This window comes from Anser anser (assembly GCF_964211835.1).
Source record: "Anser anser genome assembly, chromosome: 3".
Taxonomy (NCBI): domain Eukaryota; kingdom Metazoa; phylum Chordata; class Aves; order Anseriformes; family Anatidae; genus Anser; species Anser anser.
The window spans coordinates 50,249,641-50,271,630 of record NC_139722.1 but is presented as its reverse complement, the minus strand read 5'-3'; the positions used below and the strand labels follow the sequence as shown (position 1 = coordinate 50,271,630).

The following is a 21,990-nucleotide window of genomic DNA, read 5'->3' as shown; positions in this document are numbered from 1 at the left end:
CAACGGTTATCCTGGTATAACCCCTCATTTTGACATACTTGGTCTTCTCAGAACGTTTAAATCAAAACCTTATTCAGTCCAACCTTGGAATAGATGTATACACACTCCTTTGGGAAGGTAGGGTTGCGTGGGGCCGCGGGGAAGTGCAGCATGGCAAACTTACAGATCCAATCAGTAAGACATGCCTATGTAAGCTGCCTAAGAAGGCAGTAAAGTGTTAACCTACCATTTGGAGACAAAGTCACGGCTGGCATCGAATGCATACTTGGCTCAGCAATGTACTTGAAGTCTACAGGAATGTCCCTGCAAAAGGAAGAAGTATGTGTTTTATGAAGACGTGGAGACACTCCAAAGGGCTGCCTCGAGTCAGATGATTTACTCAGCCACTGAATCACGGAGAACGTAGTGGTGCTGTCCACAGCAAGGATGTGGAAAAGGGCAAAATTACAAATGCCCACCCAGAGAACTCCAGTTGTGGAACCATTTATGGGATAATCTCTCATAGCATGAATTAACTCCAAACCAAGTGACCCACACTCTACCGCACAATCCTGATTCCAACTGTTAAACTTTAACACAAAGATACTCGATTGCCTCCATTTTAACTGAAACTCTTGCCAACTGCTTATGTAGGTAACAAGAATAGACTGATAGACGCATGTATCTCACTGGAATGTCTTAAGGACTTGAGTTTTAACTATAATGAGTCTTTTTCACTTCTCTCTGACAGTGACCTTTTCCTCCTGATTTCCCCAAATGGGATGCCAACTCCTCAGTCTCAATTCCCTACAGGACTGTGCCAGTATATGTTAAGAATATACCCTGTTCTGTACAAAGGCACGTGGAACATTGTAAAAAAACTCTACAGTCTAATCCTTACTCCTCAGAATAGCCATTTGGTTTTCACTATATAAAGTGAGTTATTAATGAGCTGTGCATATCCACAGCGTTCCTCACACCCTACGCTGGAAGGCTGGTAGAAAGGGAAGACGTGCACACAGCTTCCTCCTTAAACAATGAGATCTCCAGCAGAAAGAAGATTTGATTAGTGTATTCATTAGAAGACGTGCAAAATGTTCTGTAGCAACACCAATTAATACAAAGGGGATGGTTCTAGCCTCAGTGTCTACAATTGACACAGTAGAAAGTCTGCTTAGGACACTGTCAGGGCAGAGAGCGTGGATGGCTGCCTTGTACTCACTGACCGAGCCTTGCTGGATGGCAGTACGGTCAGGGGAAATGCTAACAGCATTAGCAAGGTAATTACAGTTCTAGTTTATCGGGGAGTAAGTTATTTCCCGTCCTCTTGCGTTAAGCAACGTGCACATGGGCAGCAGGGTGCGAAGCTGCCCTGTTGTCAGGAAGCAACACCAGTACTCCTGTAAGGTAAATAAATGTAAGATCATTTACCCCTCAGCATCAGAGGAGGGGGAACCCACTGTAGAGAAGAGCATGTGCAGGGGTAACTACCTCCCTAGTGCGTGAACCTAAGCCTACTGTGGGACAGCAGATCTCTAAAGGATTAACGACATGTTCTCAATCTCTGAGTAACATGACAGCGCAGGAAGTGCAGCACCTCGTGCCGCATCTTGCCCTTTTGTGGGAATACCCAAACGCCTTCAAATCCCTCCTGGAACAGGACAAGAAGCCATCACTGCAGCAAGGCCAGATCCTGTCCAGCTCCTAACATCCAGCACCCCCCAGCCCACCAGGCACCTGGAGTCCTCAGCTCTAGGTAAAAGCAATCCTATCAGAAGCCACATTTAAAAAATCTTTTTTTAAAATAAAATCACAGAAGATACATCTCCAATGCTGAATGCTACCGCAGTGAGAAGTTTAGATGCAGTGTAGGTTTTCCACCTTCTCTCCCTTTACAAATGAATGCAGGCTAATCTACTAGAATTTATTCATGACAGACCTGTTTTATGTTGAAAACTAGCAGACACAGTAAGGACAGGTGCAGAATACAATGCCTTAGACTGTTAAGATAAAAAGAGACATTTATGTTTCCCCATTTGCTTCCAGTCAAATTGCTAAATAAGTAGTAATATCAGCCCGCTCCGCACATGCCCTCCTCACTTGAAATAAAACAAAAATTAAAAAATTACTGAAAAAGATACTGTTATGGTTGGCTGACCTAAAAAATCATGCGATACATTGTTTGTTCAAATTTTTAAATTTAAGGATCTTCAAATCCTTATATATTTTTCCCCACTTCATAACATTCTAAAGGCTGAAAATGTTGAAATATCAAAAGTAGCTTCTGTCTGTCAGGATCTAGAAACATGACAATCTGGGGCTCTCATACCACTTCTTCCCCAAGCAGGAGAGAGAAAATGCCTTTCAAAGAATAAAAAAAATCCACAAAAGCAAAACAACCCCCTTCTGGGATCTGTACATCATGAAGAGCTCTCTCAGGAGACTACAGCATCTTTACAAGGAATTATGGAGTGAAAAGCCCTGCTGGGGGGTATAGCTTTCTAGACGTGACAAGCCTCCCAAGCCTGGCAAAATAAGCACTAAGCTACTGCTGTACTGCTCTTGCTTTGCTAGCTGAGTCGAAGGTAAAAGGAAATAAAAGCTTCCAAGGTCAGTTGCCTGAATTATTTCACTGTTTATCCAAGTAGGGTCAGAAGCATGGGAAGCAGACAAGACAAAATATTTTACATTTCAAAAAGAGAACACAGAATATAATACCCATGTTTTAACTTTAACTTCGCTGCTGTGAAGGTACAATCAAATGAAAAGTAAAAGCAGGCAAATGTTAAAGTACTCCTGTCAGGACTCCTGAACACCCACCTTGGTCTGAAAGCCTGTCCTGTGTTTGCAGGCTGAACTTTCAGCAGCCGGGCAACTACAATTCAGTGCACGCTACCAGTGGCATCTACGTGCGTGCCACAAACTCCTGGGGAAAGGGGATTTAGAGTCTCAGGGGAGAAGTTGCTGACTGTGATGAAGTCTGACATGACATCCCATTACCGGCTCTGGCCAAGCCGAAGCGTGTACAAAACAGACTACAAAATTCCTCTAGACAACTGAGACTAAGCAATTAAACCAGCTTTAATTACTGGCTTTTAAGGCCATACTCGGGTCAAAATTACTTTGAAGGCTGCTTTGTTTCTGTAGAATATTGAAGAAATTCTGGGCTGAGGAACGCGAAGAAATGCATCAAAATGTGCAGTAAGCACGTCACCCGAAGCTTAGGAATAACTGTCCTTATGAACTTAAGGAAAAAAAGGATTTGAGGTGCAGCACAGAATAGTTTGACGTGGAATTTTTCAAACTCCAAATCTGATATGCTGAATAGACTGGCTTAGTTTCAATGTGTTGTGAAAATCTGGATATTGGAGTCAAGTATGTCTGCAGACCAATAACCGTGTATCATAGCACGTTATGGACAAATGTTTTTTCAAGTTGTCGCTAGGAACACAGCACTGCATTCGCTTTTATAAACTAAAAAAATTCCCAACAACTGAATCACAGAATACTGTCTACTGTTGACAATTCCTCCCTGTTATCTGAACAAGGACGCTCTTTCTTCATTGTACAGGAAGCTCAGTACATATTTTTTTCTCCACCAGGAAAAAACTTCTGCTACTGGAACAATCAGGTTGTGATGTTCCCATACCAGAACCTTTCTGCCTTTCCTGCTCTTCCCCACGGAGTGACTAAATCCACCCACTTCGCTATTTATTTCAGCCATCAACACAAAGCTCAGAGAAGAAGGGCAATCCAATCTCAAGGAAGTAACAGATTTGTGCAAGTGAGATCCTCCTCCTACTCACAGAGAGGAGACATTCCCTAGCAGATATGATACTGTAAAGATTTTTTTCTTTAAGGAGCTCAGTAAAGGGTCTAATCATGAAAAGCTGAGCAGGGGCTCTCGGAAAAAACATCTGCTGACAGTATTCTGTGTCTAGCCTAATCCCAGGTTCCCAGACTTTGGTCATTACCACCACTGCTACTGGTAATGGTAGCAGGTCACAGACACTCTGTGGGTTTTGCTGGCTGCTTGGGTAACATTTAAATATTACAGACTAGAGTCTCTTGACTAGATTTAAAAATAAATAAAAAAAGGTGGGAAGGAACCGATTAGTCACAGAGATGTCAAACTAATGTCTGTATTGTGCAACAGCTTTTCATGTGTGAACAGCAAAATGAAATGGATATGTAGAGATACGGAATTAATAATTTCCAAAAGAGGTTTGAAGTCCTAGAGAAATCTTCAAGTCCTAAACAGAAAGTCTGAAGACCTAGAACATCGTGGAAAACATTTTAGAAATAGGAGAGGTTTGTTTTCTCCCCAGAGATGTTAAAAATTGGAAGTCATTGAAAATGATGTTTCACGTGGGTTTTCTTGGATAGACTGTCATTTTTCCTGTCACCTGTTGTATTCACACTGTGTGTATCGATGATTGCCCAAAAAGCAGACTACCAGAAAAACAGAAATGAAGCTAACTAAGATAGTTATTTCATGTATTGGTCAAATATTAAATAATATTATAATGTATCCAAGTTCAAAGCATTCGAAAACTATACACACTAACATAACATAGCAAGCTTTTCTTTAAAAGGCTATTTTAAGGGCTAATACACCCTTGGGGAATGGAGAGAGAACAGAGATCACTAATAGAGTGCAGCATGCTTCAGGCAGATAAGGCTGTCTTGTGCTTTCTTTGGAGGAAGGGAAATCTATGAAATCTCTTGAGCATTAAGCCAGAATAGGTTCGTTAGTATTCAGCTATGGGATAGGAAGCAACTAGTTTTAAATGATCAGAATATTTTTTTTTAGAGATCTTAATAAGATACAACATTAAAAATACATTATTAATAATTAATGCTAATAATAAACATAGCCTGATGCCCTTATAAAATTGACACCAATAAAACGGAGACTATTTAAGACATTTCACTTTACAGACTTTAAAAACAGTTTTCAAATACTGCAGTACAGTAGGGCAGTAAGCTAGGGACAATAATTCACTATTAAACATTAATAATGTCTAGACATTGTAAGTATTATACTTAGATTATACTTAGATTTTGGAAGGAATGTTTTCTTCTTCTGGACAAAATTGTTTAAGAACTAGGACCCACACTAGACCGAGTGGCAGAACAAAGAAATATGCAGACTATATGCCCAACTTCAACAGTATCAGAAATTTGCAACAATATCTGAGATCATTCTGGTTTTACTTTCTTGTGAAAGATTTTCTAAAATTGTTTATATAATTATGTAGTAGTTAAATTCATCTCTTCCTCATTTAGCTAGGATGAGGAAGTATACTGAGTTCTATGTGCTATGTATACCTGTGGGAATAAACTACCTTATCAGTTTGCTTACAATATACTTTATGTTAAAAAGAAAGCACAGTATTTTAAAAACTTACCATTCCCAGACTCTTAAACTCTTGTCATCAGATGTACTCACAAACCTTCTATTTTCATCCACAAATACAATGGTGTTGACAGCTCCCAAATGCCTATCATACTCCTGCACAATCTCACCACTCCGAATATCCCACTACAATTAAAGAAGTCAGAATAAGACTTTTTTTTCTTTTTACACTAAATATCAGACTTAAAAAAATATTATTTCAAATTTTGAAATAATTTCAGGTAATAATTTCAGGCAAATCCTCTAGCAACAATCTTTGAAAGTCTAGCAAAAAGAAAGAAAAAGACAAGGAAATATTTAATAACTGGTTGAGAAATTCTAGTTGTATCAGAAAATCCAAGTAAAACTAACCATTTCTCGAGCTGTAGGTGGAGCGTTTAAGACAGAATCAGAAGAAAGTAAGGTATTAAGTAGACATACCTGCACAATTTTCTTGTCCGACATTCCTGCAACAAAGAGGTTTTGTTTATCTTCATCAGGATTGAACTTGACACAATAAGGAACCTTCCTGTTTGTGAATCTTGAAATGCATTGTCCTGAAACAGACAAACCATACACATTGGGTCAAGAGGGAAGTTCTAAGGGCTGATGAGTTCATTACAGGTATTGATAAAGAGACATTCATTCTACTTTTACCTCACTAACAGCAGAAAACACCTTTTGTAAAGGCCCTGAGAGGATCAGAGGGTAGAATTTACCCTACACTTTAGTTAGGCATTCTTTCATGTGTTTGTAAGCATGCATCTGCAAAAAGACATACAAACACACTCACCCATACCATCACTACAGCTTTCCAAACAACGTAATTGCTCTTCAGCCTACATATCATCAGGACATAATCAAGGACATCAGGACTAGTCAAGACATCACAGGCTGACCAGCGTCTTTGCAAAGCATCACCTGACTAGTATCCAGGTTATCCCCAACAAAAGACTTGAACTCAGGCAAGAATTCCTTATTGCCACGACTAAAAAGGGTAACAGTAATCCAGCTAGAAAAGAAACCACTGACCTCCTCTCTCAGCCTCAGCCATAAATACCCTGACTGTGCATTATTCGTAACTCCCAGGAGCCTGTTTTAGTTCAAAAGCACAATGCCATTTTTTTTTTTTTTTTTTTTTTAGGTGGTCCACATAACTGAGCTCTGACCCAAGACTGGAGGATCTGACCTACCTTCTGGCTGCCACCTGTATGAGACTTGTGCCACTGCTAACCAAGGAAGCCAACATTTTTTTTCAAATATGGAAACTTCCTTACTTTCAAACACCCTTAGTTTAAAAGAATACTGACAAAATTTACTTTGAATCTTTTTAACTGAAGAAACTATTTGCAGCAGAATGTTACAGAGCATCTTCCAGCCAGTTCTGTGAAAGCATCACACCTATCCCTTCACTTCCTAAACCAGCAGCTTGATTTCTCCTGTCGATTCCTATTCAGAATGCTCTTCATGTTCAGGTTAGCTGAAAGATCATGTGAAATAATTCTTCTAAATTGAATTTAGGTTTAAAGTGCAATTTCATTACTTAAGTTGTGCCTGTAAACATAAACATGCAATTAATTGATGTAGTAAAAACGTTTTACAACCTGACTGACAATATGTCTTGGTATTTACCACAGTGCCATGTAACAGTGTGTAGAATTACAAGCCTACCTGTTTCAGTGTCCCAGAGTTTAATATAGCGGTCATATGCAGCACTAAGAAACCGAGTGCCAGCATTATTAAAACAGATGTCTCGAACAGCTTTACCATGTCCTGCAGAAAAGATGTAATAAACTTTTAGTCATTCATGCTTAGAATTAATTTTTTTTTGGAGGAAAACATTCCAGTTAACTGCTACCATCTTCAGCAAAGCAAGAAGGACAAGGAAATTGCTTGAAATTCTTCATGAGCGCTAGTAAACCTAGTTTCAGCACAGTGATTCATTCAAGTGGCAAAGAACAAGCAACTCCTAAAGACTGATGATTATTTAAAAAAACAAAACAAAACCACAACTAAAGCACTGGAGAGAGAAACAACAGCACTGCACAGAAACATGCACTGTGCATCATTCATAAATTGATATGCAAGCAAAATTTTAAGTACTATTGGGTTCAAAGACTGTTCTGATCAGTTAAGAGCTGCAAGAGAAGTTTAAAACATTGTAATAAACGACAACATCTAAGGAAAAAAGAAGAAGGACAAACACCACAAGAGATGCATTTAAAGGAGAAATGTTTAAAATGAAAAAATCAAGTATAAAACATGGAAAATATCAGATTAGAAAATTAAGAACGCTTTTATCTGGTGTTAACCTTGCTACTCCTCAGCCCAATACTTTCAGTTGAGAATCGAACCAGACTTGAAGTCTTTCATTAAAATGTTGGCACTGGAACTATATATATATTAAAAATATCTAATATATAGCTATATGTAATCATACAAATACATATAGCTATACATATTTACATTACATATAAATAATATTATATATAATATTTATTTATATACATATAAAACAGCAAGGAAATTTTCATAAGTATTAAAATAGTAAGCAAATCTGGTTGATAATAAGGACTTCGGGAGAAAAACAGTCAAACCATTCAGAAAGAGTAGTCTATTGATAGAGAACCCTTTTTGAGCACTCCTCTACCACACTGCTGTCATAACGATATCAGATAAAAAGACTTTTTTGTTGTTATTCAACATATATTCACTCAAGCAGTGTTCTAGAAATGTTCCCATCTCAAAAGGGGAATGAGCTGCTTTTGTTCTGTATTCAACGCTGCTATGAAGTTTGTATTTTTCTCTCTCAACCATCTGCTTTAAAAAGCACCTGTTACATGAACAAAGACTGCACCTGAACTAGGGGAAAAAAAAAAAAAAAAGACACAAAAACCTCTCATGCTTTTGCACTAGAAACTGAGTACATAAGAGATTACCTAGTTAAGGAAAGATGCCCTCCCTGCATAAATACAGAGGGTGGCTGTTCTCACTATGAAGACAGGGAAATTCCATTTCATAATTTTGGCTTTGGAAAGGAGTATTGCCTGGAATAATGCCAAAGGTTCACTAAAAACTTGTACTTTTAAAAATTCTTATTGTCAACATTACACTGAGTACCATTTACCTTGGATGCCTCCAGATCTTTTCTAAGATAAAGTAATAAACTAACCTAAATCATGTCCTTCCATGTAGTTGTTTTTTATATATATATACACATACATACACACACACATTAAGAGCTCAGTTTTAAAAAAATGTTATTACCAATAAACGTTCGTAGACATCTTCGATCACCGTATACTTCCCATAGCTTGAAAGGAAAAGAAGGATGGGGGAGAAAGTATGTCAATTGTTAAAAAAAGATGCTGAAATTAAGTGCAAATATATATGACAACATATTTTAAGAAATTAATTACAAACATAAGACATCAACTGATTAATGACAACTACCTATGCAGGAATTCACAAGAATGCTGTCATCTTCTTATTAGCAAAAAAAAGGTCTTAAAATAATTACAAAAACATACCAAATTTAAAATTAAAATCCTTAAGGTTTTACTAGTCAAAAAAAAAAAATCAGTTTTCTAATATGACATATCATGGACTAAAATTACATTAGTTCAAAGCCACAAATGCTTCAGTAAACCACTTCAGCATAAGCCTATTTCTAGCTGTAAAGCTAAGCTTCATAGAAAATTAATTACAATGATGGCAAGGACAATAACCTAAACAACTTGTGACCTTCTAAACGCTATTAGTAAATGATTAACACTGTTCTAACACCCACGTCATCTTGTGTATTATTCTTTGTTCCAGAGAACTTGTAATCTAAAAATCAAGTGAGAAAATAAAAGTAACAAACAAAAAAGAAATGGTCCTTGGTAGAATTACCTAGTGTTTACGTACTCTAAATGCAGGGTCTGTATTCAATGATGGTATAAAATACATAAATAAAAATTAAAAAATAACTCACCTTAATTTTGCAATCCATAGAGCAAGACAACAGCATATGCCCAGACAGAGGAAACAACCTAACTGCACTGACACCCTGTAAATAAGGACAATTAAACAGTAAGCAGAGCATGTAGATATTTCCTCAGTTCACTTGCCCTCTTTCCTTTTGTAGGCAAAAAGTTAAACTGCACCTTGCAAAGAAATAACCTAACATTCCATTTTAAAAACAGCAGTGCATTTTGAACATTGTTATTAGCACCAAACTGATTCAGTTCAACAGCTGCACATACACCCTCCTTCAGCATTCACACCGTTACTGTGGTAATCACAACAAAGAAATACAAGTTGTGGCTGAGGGTAACAGCTTTGAACACACACTTCCTTCTATCTTTTGGCTGCCATTAAGGTGCTGTCCATTGCAGCACAATATATTCCCAGAAGGAATACTGAATATTAGAGACAAAAGAAGCAGCAAGTTGAGTATAGGCTTTTATGAACCTGACCAGTGAAATACTTTTAATATTAAAAGTATGTATATAGTTACAGGCTCTGGCAATAAGAAACTGTATACGTGACGTAACAACAAATAAAACTGATAAGTTAAAAAACATATTTGGAAATCTTGTAATGCTGATGCATTATAATCACAAAACCTATTTTCTTAAGTTTAATATGAAATAATTCTTAAGCACTTACTCTACAAACGCATTTTCAACGATCTCTAGAATTAGCCTTCCTCTTATGCACGATAGTTTTGAAAATAACTCCAAATCCCACAGAGGTGAATGAAGACTATTAGTCCCTTTAAAGGATGTCAGAAAGTCACTATGTTCATGTAAAAGTATATGGAGGTATCAGAAACAATCACATCTGACCATGCAAACATCTTGCATGGGGCGTACAATGCCATGAGCTACGTGCCATAAATGAGAAAAATATTCCTTCCTTCTACTGATACTTCAGTTTTATAGAAGTTACTAGCTTCAGACACAAATGAAGTTTTTCTCAAATAAAAATAAAAAAGTACACTCACAAACTTCCTACCTTTGTATGTCCAGACCATACATGGATTTGTTTCTTTGGAAGATAGCACTTCTCAGGTGGCACTGTAGAACGGAGATTAACTCCAACATCTTGAGGAACATGAAGGTAAGATCTCCCCTGATAGTCATACATTTCCTTAACTAAAAAGGTAAAGAGAGAAATCTGAGAATCCAATAGATTGTATTTTATGAGGTAATTATCTTAGAAAGACTCAACTACTACACATGGTTAAGGCTTTTCTCAACACAGCTGTTCTGCTCTGAACTGGGGGGGAAGAAAAGAAATCCACTTCATAGGACATGGATGTGGAAACTTATTTGACATCAGTTGGGCTCAAATTAAGTCTGAAACAAAGCAAACTCTGCTTGGAATCTGAAAATCTGAACATTAGAACAATCTAACCCCCTACAGATCTGACTCATTATCAAAACACAAGTGAGTTCCTCAGGCCGGTAATGGTCTGCTTACACTAACCCCACATAGATTAGAGTGTGCAGCTCTAAGCCTGGCATTTGCTTGCAATTTACATTCCAGCCAGCTCTGTGCTGCATCAGTCATGTCAACAGAATTGCAAACCAGAGAAAAAAAAAATCCATTTAGCCAATGTGAATGAATATTGGTCAACCAATACTGGTCAGCAGCCAACACCTGCTGTTGAACTAGATTTAACAGAAGAGATTGGACAGTCAGACATGCAGGGATGCATCGTGCTTGAAAGGATTATTTCAAAGTAGACTTGTGCTGGATAGTGATGACATTAAGCTGTGCACTGACTAAATCAATTTCTCAGTTTCTGGGATATTACTGTGGCAGTTTTGTTTGTATATGTGACCTCCTGCTCGGTATTAATGATTAAAGGTGTCTACAAAATGGCTTGGGGAAAGCTTGTGTTCAAGAAGATTAATGTTTATCTTGTAAGGACTTTCACTATGAAGCTTTAGAGACCAAGGAAAATTGGATACAAAGAGTTATTCTACAGGATGCTCAATGACTAAAATTTCAAGTTTACGTTTGTCACTATTCAACAAATATTGTCCTAACCTACTGCATATAAATACAATGAAGCACTAATATCACTGAAGTATCTCTCTCATCCACTCCCGTTTAATGCATATAAGAAGATGCTCCAGCTTGTGTGTAGGAACCTGGCTGCAGGAAGTGGCACACAAAAAGAGAGACTCAGTTTGGGCTAAATTTCTGTGCCAAGCAATGTAAGGCAGGGCTGTTTTGCATACAGGCAGTTGAAATAACAGTTTCCAAAAATCACTTAATTTTACTTACTTGACAATTTTCTTTGAAGATACCATATGCTATAAGGTAATTATTTCATACATAATTATTCATAGTATGACAGCAAGAGCCTTTACATTAAGAAATGAGGAAGTACCGAGTCCAAGTGATTTTCTAAATTGCATGTAGGTGAGCCACAACTCAAAGCACTACTTGCTGATGAAAGTACTGAGACACAGAACTGCAGTAATTCTGAAGCTCAAACTAAGCCAAACTCATAACCTAATTTTTTTTTTGCTCTGTAAAATAAGAAAGATATATGAATGCCCAGTAACATGAAAAATGACTAAAACCAGTAGCCTGAAAGATGACATTTCTACGCTGCTCTTCACAGTATGAAGTGGAATTGGTCCAAGTTTATCTCTTTCTCTGTCCTTTATGCTTATGCCTCTGAGCGCTATTATCTCCAAAACAGAAACATCAAGGTGTCTCAGCAAAACTGCTGAGGCTGTCTGCCATCCTTACTAATTAACACAGCAGGCAAGAAAACACGGCGAGCAAGAAAATGAGAACAGGCAGGAAGATGCCATTACCATGTAATATAGTCTTCTCCTCTCCAGGTTTATCATCTTCTAGCTTTCCTCTCTTCTGCCTCTTAGCTGTTATTTCATCCAACTCTTTCTGTTCTTCCTGGAAAAATAAAACATGATCATGACTTTTAAAAATTTAAACATTCAGAATGACGTAACAAATTCCAAAATTGCATTACTGTTTACTTACTACTTAAAACACATTTACTTGCTAAATGAGATCAGAAATACTTCTAAGCCTCAATAAAGAGAATACTTCTATCAAAATCAGATTAATTTGAAAAGCTGTGTACACTGAACATAATTAAATAAAATCTTTTTATTTAAAGACTACAGCTAAGCATCACTGACTAAATGCGAAGGACATTTGTTGGTTGGAGGGTTGAGTAGCTGCTACCCCACCCCTTTTTTATTATTATTACAGTTTTACTTTCAGGTCTTTTTCAAGCTGCTCCTATTTATAAGCTTCTTTTATCGGACTCTACACATGGCACATAAATACAATTCATTTTATTTTATTTCCAAACAGTCTTTCAAATAATTGAATGCAGAATATTCAGAACACCTTACTCAAACAAATCACCTGAAACATTTCTATTACCGTGAAGCACAGCATGGATCTTCTGGTTGAGACAAACTACTAGTGCAGTTGGATCCCTATTAAAACCATCACGTTACGTATTATTACACCACAATGTACTAACAACTTGTATCTACTGAGTTAAAGTAGTACTTACTTCTGATGGCTTGGCTACTTCTTTTTCATCAACATACTTGGCCCATGGTCCCAGAAAACCATCAATGTTAGATGCATCATTCTCCTTGAATTTCTTCCTTTTTTCGATTTTCTTTTGTCCTGTTTCAAACACTGTTAAACCTGCAGAAAGAAACAATGCACTGCCTAGCTGCTAACACAGAATACAACACATCACAGCAGTCTAAAACAAAAAATCACACTACCACCACCACCCCCTCCAATACACACAGGAAAACGGAAAACAGATTTTGGTGCCAAAGCATTGCTAACTTTTCTAATTATGAACACTGCTAGCTATGTACAGTAATGGAAGAGACACTTAAATTACTATTTAACCATACATGTTTCCTTGTGTTTTTAACAATAAGCCTGCAGACTGTACGAACACATCGGTATTCATACCATAAATAGTGCAGAGTTCAAAAAAGTAGAGTCCTAACAATTGGCTTCTGATCCCCCTACCCCTCTGTTTCAAATAAAAACCACAAGCAAGCAGGCCAAAACAAACAAAACCAAAAATCTTCCCAAATCCAAATTACAACTGTGCATTTTAATGCAGAAAGAAAATAAATCACAGTCATCTATTTCCGAACACTAGCTAATTCCTTCCCATAAATGCTAGCTTATCACAAATACTGTGCCCTTGAACTTCATCTGTCAAACCAGTGTGCAGTTTTCAAATAATGCTTTCCTACAGCATCAGTAGTACTCCTCTAGGGAAAGGGAAACAAAAAGATTTTTGTGTAAACAAAAGGAAAGAGGCAATGTAAAAGCTAAAATGGTCATATAGAAGAATGGTATATTAAAGTCACAAGGTTTCTCAAAATAATACTGCTGAAACTGTAGTTTCGAACGGATATGTTTTACTTCTGAAATTATTTAATCTTAGCAACTACATTGGACAGAGACGGCTATGTCAAAATAAGTCTATTTTCTTTTTCTTATTTTGGAAGGAAAGAGTGAAATAACCTTGTATGTATTCCGTGGAAGAGAAAACAGAAATAAAGAACCTTTATACATATATGCAAATAAAAGGTTTAAAAAAATCATGCAAGGGAAAGCATAACTAATGTTTACACATTTTTACTTTACAAATTCAGTACTTAATATTGGGCTACAGTATGATATATCCTCACTAGATTTACTTTACACTAAACTACAATTTCATATGCTAACAAGTCACTTTCAGTGGTAAGTACCTTGCATCAATGTATTAATTACAAACCCCATGCTTCTGGTAGTCAATCCTCTCAGTGGCATGCTATGCCTTTACCATCTGGCAACTTTCCAGCATTTTTTCTTTTCCAAATAACCCAAGCAGCTTAACTCTGCTAAGCGGAGATAACATGCAATTCCCAACAGGAGTGCTAGAGGTTGCTTACAGAATGATCAGTTTGCTACTGAGCAGCACAGTTTAAGTGGTTATCATAGCACACAAAAGTCCTAATGCAAACATGCGACAACTTACCTATGACAGAATTTAAGAGGACCAAAAAGCTCTGCTCAAATCAATGTTATCCATGCAATTACACGTAAGAGTTCCAATTCCAGATATGAAATTTGACAAGTGATAGCCTGATATATTTGCTACTTCAGGAAAACAAAGTCCCCCAGTACCTCTCTTCGCTCATAACATTCCAATTGCAACACATCTTCATTGGTAAGACTCTCATAATTATTTCCTCTACTAGTACCTATTCCATTTCTTACTGAGGAAGAAATGGAAGTACTCATCAATTTATATAAGATTCTGAATTATTTACCTTGATTTTTTTCAGCTTCTTCTACAGATCCAATATACTTGGTAGCAACTTCAGGGTTATCTATAGAGGGATCTAATGCATAACCTGGAACAAAAAGAAAAACAAAATAACGTTATTTTCTCTTTTTGATGTACAACTTTATGTACTCTCTCCCCCTATGTTCCATGAATTTTTTTCCAGTTGGTGCTCAAGGAGCTCAGGATGAAGCTCAGGATGATAAATACTTTGAAATTTCATTCACTTGACCTGGGTATTAGGGTTACTACAAGTTATTACCACAGAATCATAGAATGGTTTGTGTTGGAAGGGACCTTTAGAGATCACCTAGTCCAGCCCCCCTGCCATGAGGTCCTTGTGTATGCATTGCTACCAGAATGCTTAAATCTGCACAACAGAGAAGAAAGAAAATATGTACAATAAGCAACAATTCAGGTAAGACACAAAGAGAGGATATCACAGGGGCAAAGCCACAGAATCTTTCTGGCCTCCCAAGAGGCTTCTAGCCCGACACCCTGCTCCAAGCAAGGTCAACACTGAATTCAGCCCAGTTTGCTGTAATCTGACACATCACTTTTTGGAATGTCACAACAATGTTCTTGTGTTGTAATGTGGTGTTGTAAGGGAAAGACTTAACTCTAGATGTAATGTTAGCGGCACGTGGTTTTAAACAGATACTCCTTTAGTTCAGGGCAAAGCCAGTAAGACCCTCCATTGGGTCTGTTGTGGCAGCCAGGAGGAAGACAGACGGGAAAGAGGAATGGAAGCAACTCAAGTTTTTTAGGGCTTTGTGCATATTCTGTCTCCCCCAGCAGAAATTATTTCAGCCTCCTCCTGTCAAGGTTGGGAAAGCTTGCTCCCTCAACTTGAAAGCAGTTGTTTTAAGTAGCTTGGAAGGTGCCAGAAGCAGTAGCAATAGCCTTTAATTTTTAAAATAATTAAGTATTCACATCTTCATTTCCTGATTGCAGCTATTGAGTCCTGTTTTAAAAAAATAAATAAAAGCTGCATTTACTCTTATAAATAATTTATAAAATGTATCATCATTTTGTAGATATTCAGGATATTCACAATTTTTGGTACTGACGTTTCTCATTTTAATATGCATATCTTACAGTTTCTCTCCATTTGTCCTGAAGTGGATAGGATGATCTTACAAGAATAAACCAGACAAATAATCTCATCTAATTTCCAAGGAACAGGTGCACTGAACAGTTACTGACCACTATTTTTTTTTTTTTTTTTGGGTAAGAGTGCACCCTGGTGGACACATCGCCATTTTTTATTAAACATTACTCAAATGACAAACTGTCCCTTGAGGACCCAATGAGAATTTCTCTATCAGGAAAAACAACAACAATGAAGATAATCAACCCTCTGGTAAAAGCAATCACACACACAAAACCAAAGAAATCTTGTAACAAAAATACAAGAATTAGTTTCTATGCTGGTTCACAGAAACCATCATGAAAATCACGAACAGTGGGAGATCACCCAGTCACCCCCAGAGACCGATAGCCTAAAAGGCACTTGCAAGAACACGACTTGAGAACCTATCAACACCATCTCAATAGCCAAAGGAGTTAATCCCCAACCTTTTCTCAGGAACACTGCTGTCCTAGAAGATCTTTTACTCCCATGGATAACCAAATTGAGCAGACACTGCAATCAGACTTTCACTAATTTAACTGCCTGCTTTTATTAAGGCAGTATTTCAGCGAGTTCTTTGCCAAGCTATATGGCTTCTGTTAACAGCAGAGAGATATTACTTTGGATTTATGTCAAAATCAATACAGTGGTTTTCTTGTCCTCCAACTGTATTGACACAGTCTCTGGGACTCTATTTGCTCAGTACTTGTAAAAGAGGGACAGTATTCGAATGAATAGGGCCCCTGGGCCAAGCACAGCTTCCCGTGGAAGTGGAGGCTTCTTATAGCTGGATTGAATTTGGTCCAGCATCATTGTCATATAAAAGCTCTGAACAATTTCTACTTTCTAGTGGGTTTGTGAAAGAGAATCTTTTCTTTCTGGCTGAGGCTCCTAAACGCAGCTGCAAAAGACAGCCTGCTTTTATCCTACTCAGCTGGTATGCCACATAAAGTGCCTCGACTCCTATGTCTCCTTCAGCTTTATTTGGGAGGTAGACATTTCATACTGCTTTTTAGCAAGGAAAGGTACAATTCCACCTACGTCCATAACTCCAATGCATTTGAAAATGGTTGGTTAAATAATCAGACTTTGATGCAGATTCCAGAATGACAGCTACTTCAAAGACATCTACACCGCTCCGTGCAATGCAGCACAGGAACCCAAGGTAGCTTCTGTACGTGAAACAATATCGCTGGACTGATGCTGACCGAAGGGGCCTTCCCGCAGAATCAAAGCAGTGAAGTGTCTACAATTGTTCGAGGTAACAGTGACTGTCCGCCTTGCATGTAACGTAAAAAATACATAAGTTTAATTTTCAAGTCAGAGTCATTTTAAGCTTTAAAGTATCAGTCTTACTGATACAATAATCCTGTTTTAACCAAGTTACTGAATACTCAATAAAGGGGCTTTGAGATTCATGGGCAGAAGTCTTTATTATTCAGTAAGACCTTAATACCTTGGGAAGGAGAGGCATCAAAACACTAAATGCTGCATGAATGAAGCCGTCCACTTCTAGCGTAGTACTGAGGCCGAACTAGGTATGAAATGATTTTTTAACCACATTAAGATTGGAATAGTTCAGTTGGAAAGGACCTGCAAAGATTGAGTACAACTGCCTGACCACGTCAGGGCTAACCAAAAATTACAGCATACTATTGCAAGTGTTGTCCAAAACCATCTCTCCAGGAAGCCAGTTCCAGTGTTTGACCACCTTCATGATACATTTTTCCTAATGTCCAGTCTGAACCTCCCTGGCACAGCTTTGGGCCAGCCCCACACATCCTGACATCGGTGACCAGGGAGCAGAGGTTGGCATCTCCTTGCCCTCCTCAGGGGGTTGCAGAGAGCAGCAAGGTCCCCTCTGAGCCTCCTTCTTCTCCAGACATGGCCAACCCAAGTGTCCTCTGCCTCTCCTCATAGGACATGCCTGCCATGCACGTTCGTATTCATGAACAGTGTGTGTGCAACATGTAAAAAAAATCTGTAATGCCCCTTTACACTGAAAGTTTACATATGCACACATAATTAAGGAAAGTATACTAGTTTCCCACCTTTTTTTTTTTTTTTTTGAACAGAGCTCGAAAAGGAATCATTAAGAAAAGAGCCTGCTTCTGCTAAGGGTACAGGTACAGCAGACAAACAAGCGCTCGTATTTTAGGACTTCTTAGTCTTGTTAGCCGTGCCCCAAAGACTACAACCTTGGAAGAATAATGCTAGTTTGGGGTTTGGCCATTTACAACGCCATGACTTTGAAAATACTCCCCCCCCCCCAGAGAAAGCCTCCTCTTGAATAGACAAAATGATGTAAGTCATGTTACCCATGACTGTAAGATGCAACATCAATTACCAACTAAGAAAAGGTCAGACTCTCATTGACTCATTGTGAATGGCTTTCCATCAAACTTATATGAGAGGATCTCATATAAGATTACAGAATGACTAGCCCAGACCATTTTGTTCAGTATTTTTATGGATTATGCCATCAAAGTATCATATACCTGTACAACTAGCAGCTGGTACCAAAACCAAGTGTGAAATATTTCACTTCAGGAGAAAAAAAAAAAGAAAATAAATAATCGGTTAGGTACAGGGAAAAAATGATAAGGACTGTGCAAGGGTAGTGGTGGTTTTACACTCAACAAGTCAATCTGACACTTGAGGAAAAAAGTAATCTGCAATTTGTTGAAAAAGAAAAACCATGTAAAACACGGAACAGAGCTGTCAAGACCTAGTCTAGAATAGCAGATCTAGTTTTAGGCAAGGTATTTTAAGGAAAAAAATGGATAGAAATTCAGAGTAACAAGAATGATAAAATGCTGGAGGGTGGAGGAAGGCCTAGAAGAGAAAAATGGAGAACCAGTAGGCCTGTTTAAGACTTGATGATTCTTTTTGTGTATGATATGCCTGAACTACAGTGGTTTGCATCCCAGACAAAGGCTGAAAAGATGGTAGCAGCTCTATGACTACTTCTAAGTGCAGGTATCACAAAGATGTTCTTGATAAAGAAGCTGAGGTCTGCTTGATCTATCAGAGATCTGAGGTTTGCATTCAGAATGCTCTTACTGTTCTCCATGGACTGAGGGACTGTACAAAAGTGATTGGGTTAAGGTTGCAGTATTTTTGAATTTGTATAAAATATGTGCAGGAAGGGCAGATGGTTCTCAAGAGGTTGTTTACTGCAAAGAGAAGCTGCAGATCCAATCCAGATGCCAATCTAAAACATCTCCAGTGCTTGTGTCAACACCACCTCTCCGAGCCTCTGGAATGAAGGGGACCTAGTAAGATGGGTAGGTTTTGTGTAGATTAAAAAGGTTATTCACAGATTCACAGATTTCTCTAGGTTGGAAGAGACCTCAAGATCATCGAGTCCAACCTCCGACCTAACACTAAGTACTCCACTAAACCATATCCCTAAGCTCTACATCTAAACGTCTTTTAAAGACCTCCAGGGATGGTGACTCCACCACCTCCCTGGGCAGCCCGTTCCAATGCTTAATAACCCTTTCGGTAAAGAAGTACTTCCTAACATCCAACCTAAAACTCCCCTGTCGCAACTTTAGCCCATTCCCCCTCGTCCTGTCACTAGGCACGTGGGAGAATAGACCAACCCCCACCTCTCTACAGCCTCCTTTCAGGTAACTGTAGAGAGCGATGAGGTCGCCCCTGAGCCTCCTCTTCTCCAGGCTGAACAAGCCCAGCTCCCTCAGCCGCTCCTCGTAAGACTTGTTCTCCAGACCCCTCACAAGCTTGGTCGCCCTTCTCTGGACTCACTCGAGCACGTCCATGTCCTTCCTGTAGCGAGGGGCCCAAAACTGAACACAGTACTCGAGGTGCGGCCTCACCAGAGCCGAGTACAGGGGCACAATCACTTCCCTCGACCTGCTGGCCACACTGCTTCTTATACAGGCCAGGATGCCGTTGGCCTTCTTGGCTACCTGAGCACACTGCTGGCTCATATTCAGCCGACTATCCACCAAGACTCCCAGGTCCTTCTCGGCCAGGCAGCTTTCCAGCCACTCATCTCCCAGCCTGTAGCTCTGCTTGGGGTTGTTGCAGCCCAGGTGCAGGACCCGGCACTTGGCCTTGTTGAACTTCATGCAGTTGACCTCAGCCCATCGCTCCAGCCTATCCAGATCCTCCTGCAGAGCCTTCCTGCCCTCGAGCAGATCGACACACGCACTTAGCTTGGTGTCATCTGCAAACTTACTGAGGGTGCACTGGACGCCCTCATCCAGATCATCAATAAAGATATTAAAGAGGACCGGCCCCAGTACCGAGCCCTGGGGGACTCCACTAGTGACCGGCCTCCAACCAGATTTGACTCCATTCACCACAACTCTCTGGGCCCGGCCATCCAGCCAGTTTCTAACCCAGCGAAGCGTACGCCAGTCCAAGCCCCGAGCAGCCAGTTTCTTGAGGAGAATGTTGTGGGGAACGGTGTCAAAAGCCTTACTGAGGTCAAGGTAGACCACGTCCACAGCCTTTCCCTCATCCACCAAGCGCGTCACTTGGTCATAGAAGGAGATCAGGTTCGTCAAGCAGGACCTGCCTTTCATAAACCCATGCTGACTGGGCCTGATCGCCTGCTTGCCCTGCAAGTGCCGCGTGATGACCCTCAAGATAATCTGCTCCATGAGCTTCCCCGGCACTGAGGTCAAACTGACAGGCCTATAGTTCCCCGGGTCTGCCCTCCGGCCCTTCTTATAGATGGGCGTCACATTGGCTAGCCGCCAGTCAACCGGGACCTCCCCCGATAGCCAGGACTGCCGATAAATGATGGAAAGCGGCTCGGCCAGCTCCTCCGCCAGTTCTCTCAGTACCCTCGGGTGGATCCCATCCGGCCCCATCGACTTGCGCACATCCAAGCTCCGTAGTAGGTCGCCAACCATTTCCTCATGGATAGCGAAGGCCACATCCTGCTCCCCATCCCCTTCCACCAGCTCAGGGCACTGGGTGTCCGGAGAACAATCGGTATTGCCGCTAAAGACTGAGGCAAAGGCGGCATTAAGCACCTCAGCCTTTTCCTCATCCTTAGTAACTAGGTTTCCCCTCGCATCCAGTAAAGGATGGAGATTCTCCCTAGTCCTCCGTTTCGCGTTGATGTATTTGTAAAAGGATTTTTTGTTGTCTTTAATGGCAGTAGCCAGATTGAGCTCCAGATGAGCTTTGGCCTTTCTAATTTTCTCCCTGCACAGCCTCGCTACATCCTTGCAGTCCTCCTCAGTGGCCCGCCCTTTTTTCCAAAGATTATAAACCCTCTTTTTTCTGCTAAGTTATTGGTACTGAAAAGGTACCTTTTCTGCTAAGTTATTGGTACTGAAAAGGTTCAAGGAGGGCTTTTTGCTTAAACAGTTGGGGAAAGACAATAGTTAAAGAAAAATAAGTTATCTGGCACAACACACAAACTTAAAAAAAATATATATCCTCAAGTGAAAGGTAGCACAGAAATTTGAAAACAGAGGTAAGAAGGACAGCAATAAGCACAGAATCCTATTTAAACTGAGGGCCTGAGCATGCATACAAAATAGCAGAAGCTAAAAATCATAGCATCATTCAGGTTGGAAAAGACCTCTAAGATCATCAAGTTCAGCTGTTAACCTAGCACCACTAAAGCATGCCTCTAGGCGCCACATCTACATGTCTTTTGAAGACCTCCAGGGATGGTGGCTCAACCACTTCCCTGGGCAGCCTGTTCCAATGCCTCACAAAGCTTTCAGTGAAGAAATCCAGCCTCCTCCCCTGGTGCAACTTGAGGCCATTTCCTCTTGTCCTACACACACAGTGAAATAATACATAGTGAAATTTGACCATCTTGTTTCAAATTCAGAAGGTAACAAAACTGGTAGGACAATACTGCTATAATTAGACAGAAAGCACTCTTTGGCACGTAAAAATACAACGGTCGTAGCATGTTTTTTCCCCACTGGTGTATGTTAAAGAAAGCTTAAAAGCAAATTAGATTAGCAATTTTTAATAGCATTAACAAGCAGTAGAGAATCCTTTGGACTGAAATTCCAGGTTTAAGTAGTTGCAATGTAGAGTTACCAGGACTCCATTACTGACTGCTCAGCCAGAAGAGGTGATAACCATGAGATGGTAACAGAGGTGCTAGGAAAAGAAGCACAG

General features: G+C 39.5%; 1 protein-coding gene across 1 annotated transcript in view; it reads right to left on the bottom strand.

Annotated features, from left to right (window-relative positions):
• The window catches only part of CDC40 (cell division cycle 40), a 40,694-nt gene that overhangs the window by 4,027 nt on the left and 14,677 nt on the right, over positions 1-21,990 (bottom strand). Inside the window, exons 4-13 of the mRNA XM_083832532.1 lie at positions 14,719-14,802; positions 12,936-13,075; positions 12,202-12,298; positions 10,379-10,518; positions 9,354-9,428; positions 8,645-8,690; positions 7,049-7,150; positions 5,819-5,934; positions 5,391-5,524; positions 227-303 (exon numbers count right to left, since the gene is read on the bottom strand). Of these exons, the coding sequence (XP_083688658.1) occupies positions 227-303; positions 5,391-5,524; positions 5,819-5,934; positions 7,049-7,150; positions 8,645-8,690; positions 9,354-9,428; positions 10,379-10,518; positions 12,202-12,298; positions 12,936-13,075; positions 14,719-14,802 (1,011 nt within the window). The remainder of the gene's footprint in view (positions 1-226; positions 304-5,390; positions 5,525-5,818; positions 5,935-7,048; positions 7,151-8,644; positions 8,691-9,353; positions 9,429-10,378; positions 10,519-12,201; positions 12,299-12,935; positions 13,076-14,718; positions 14,803-21,990) is intronic.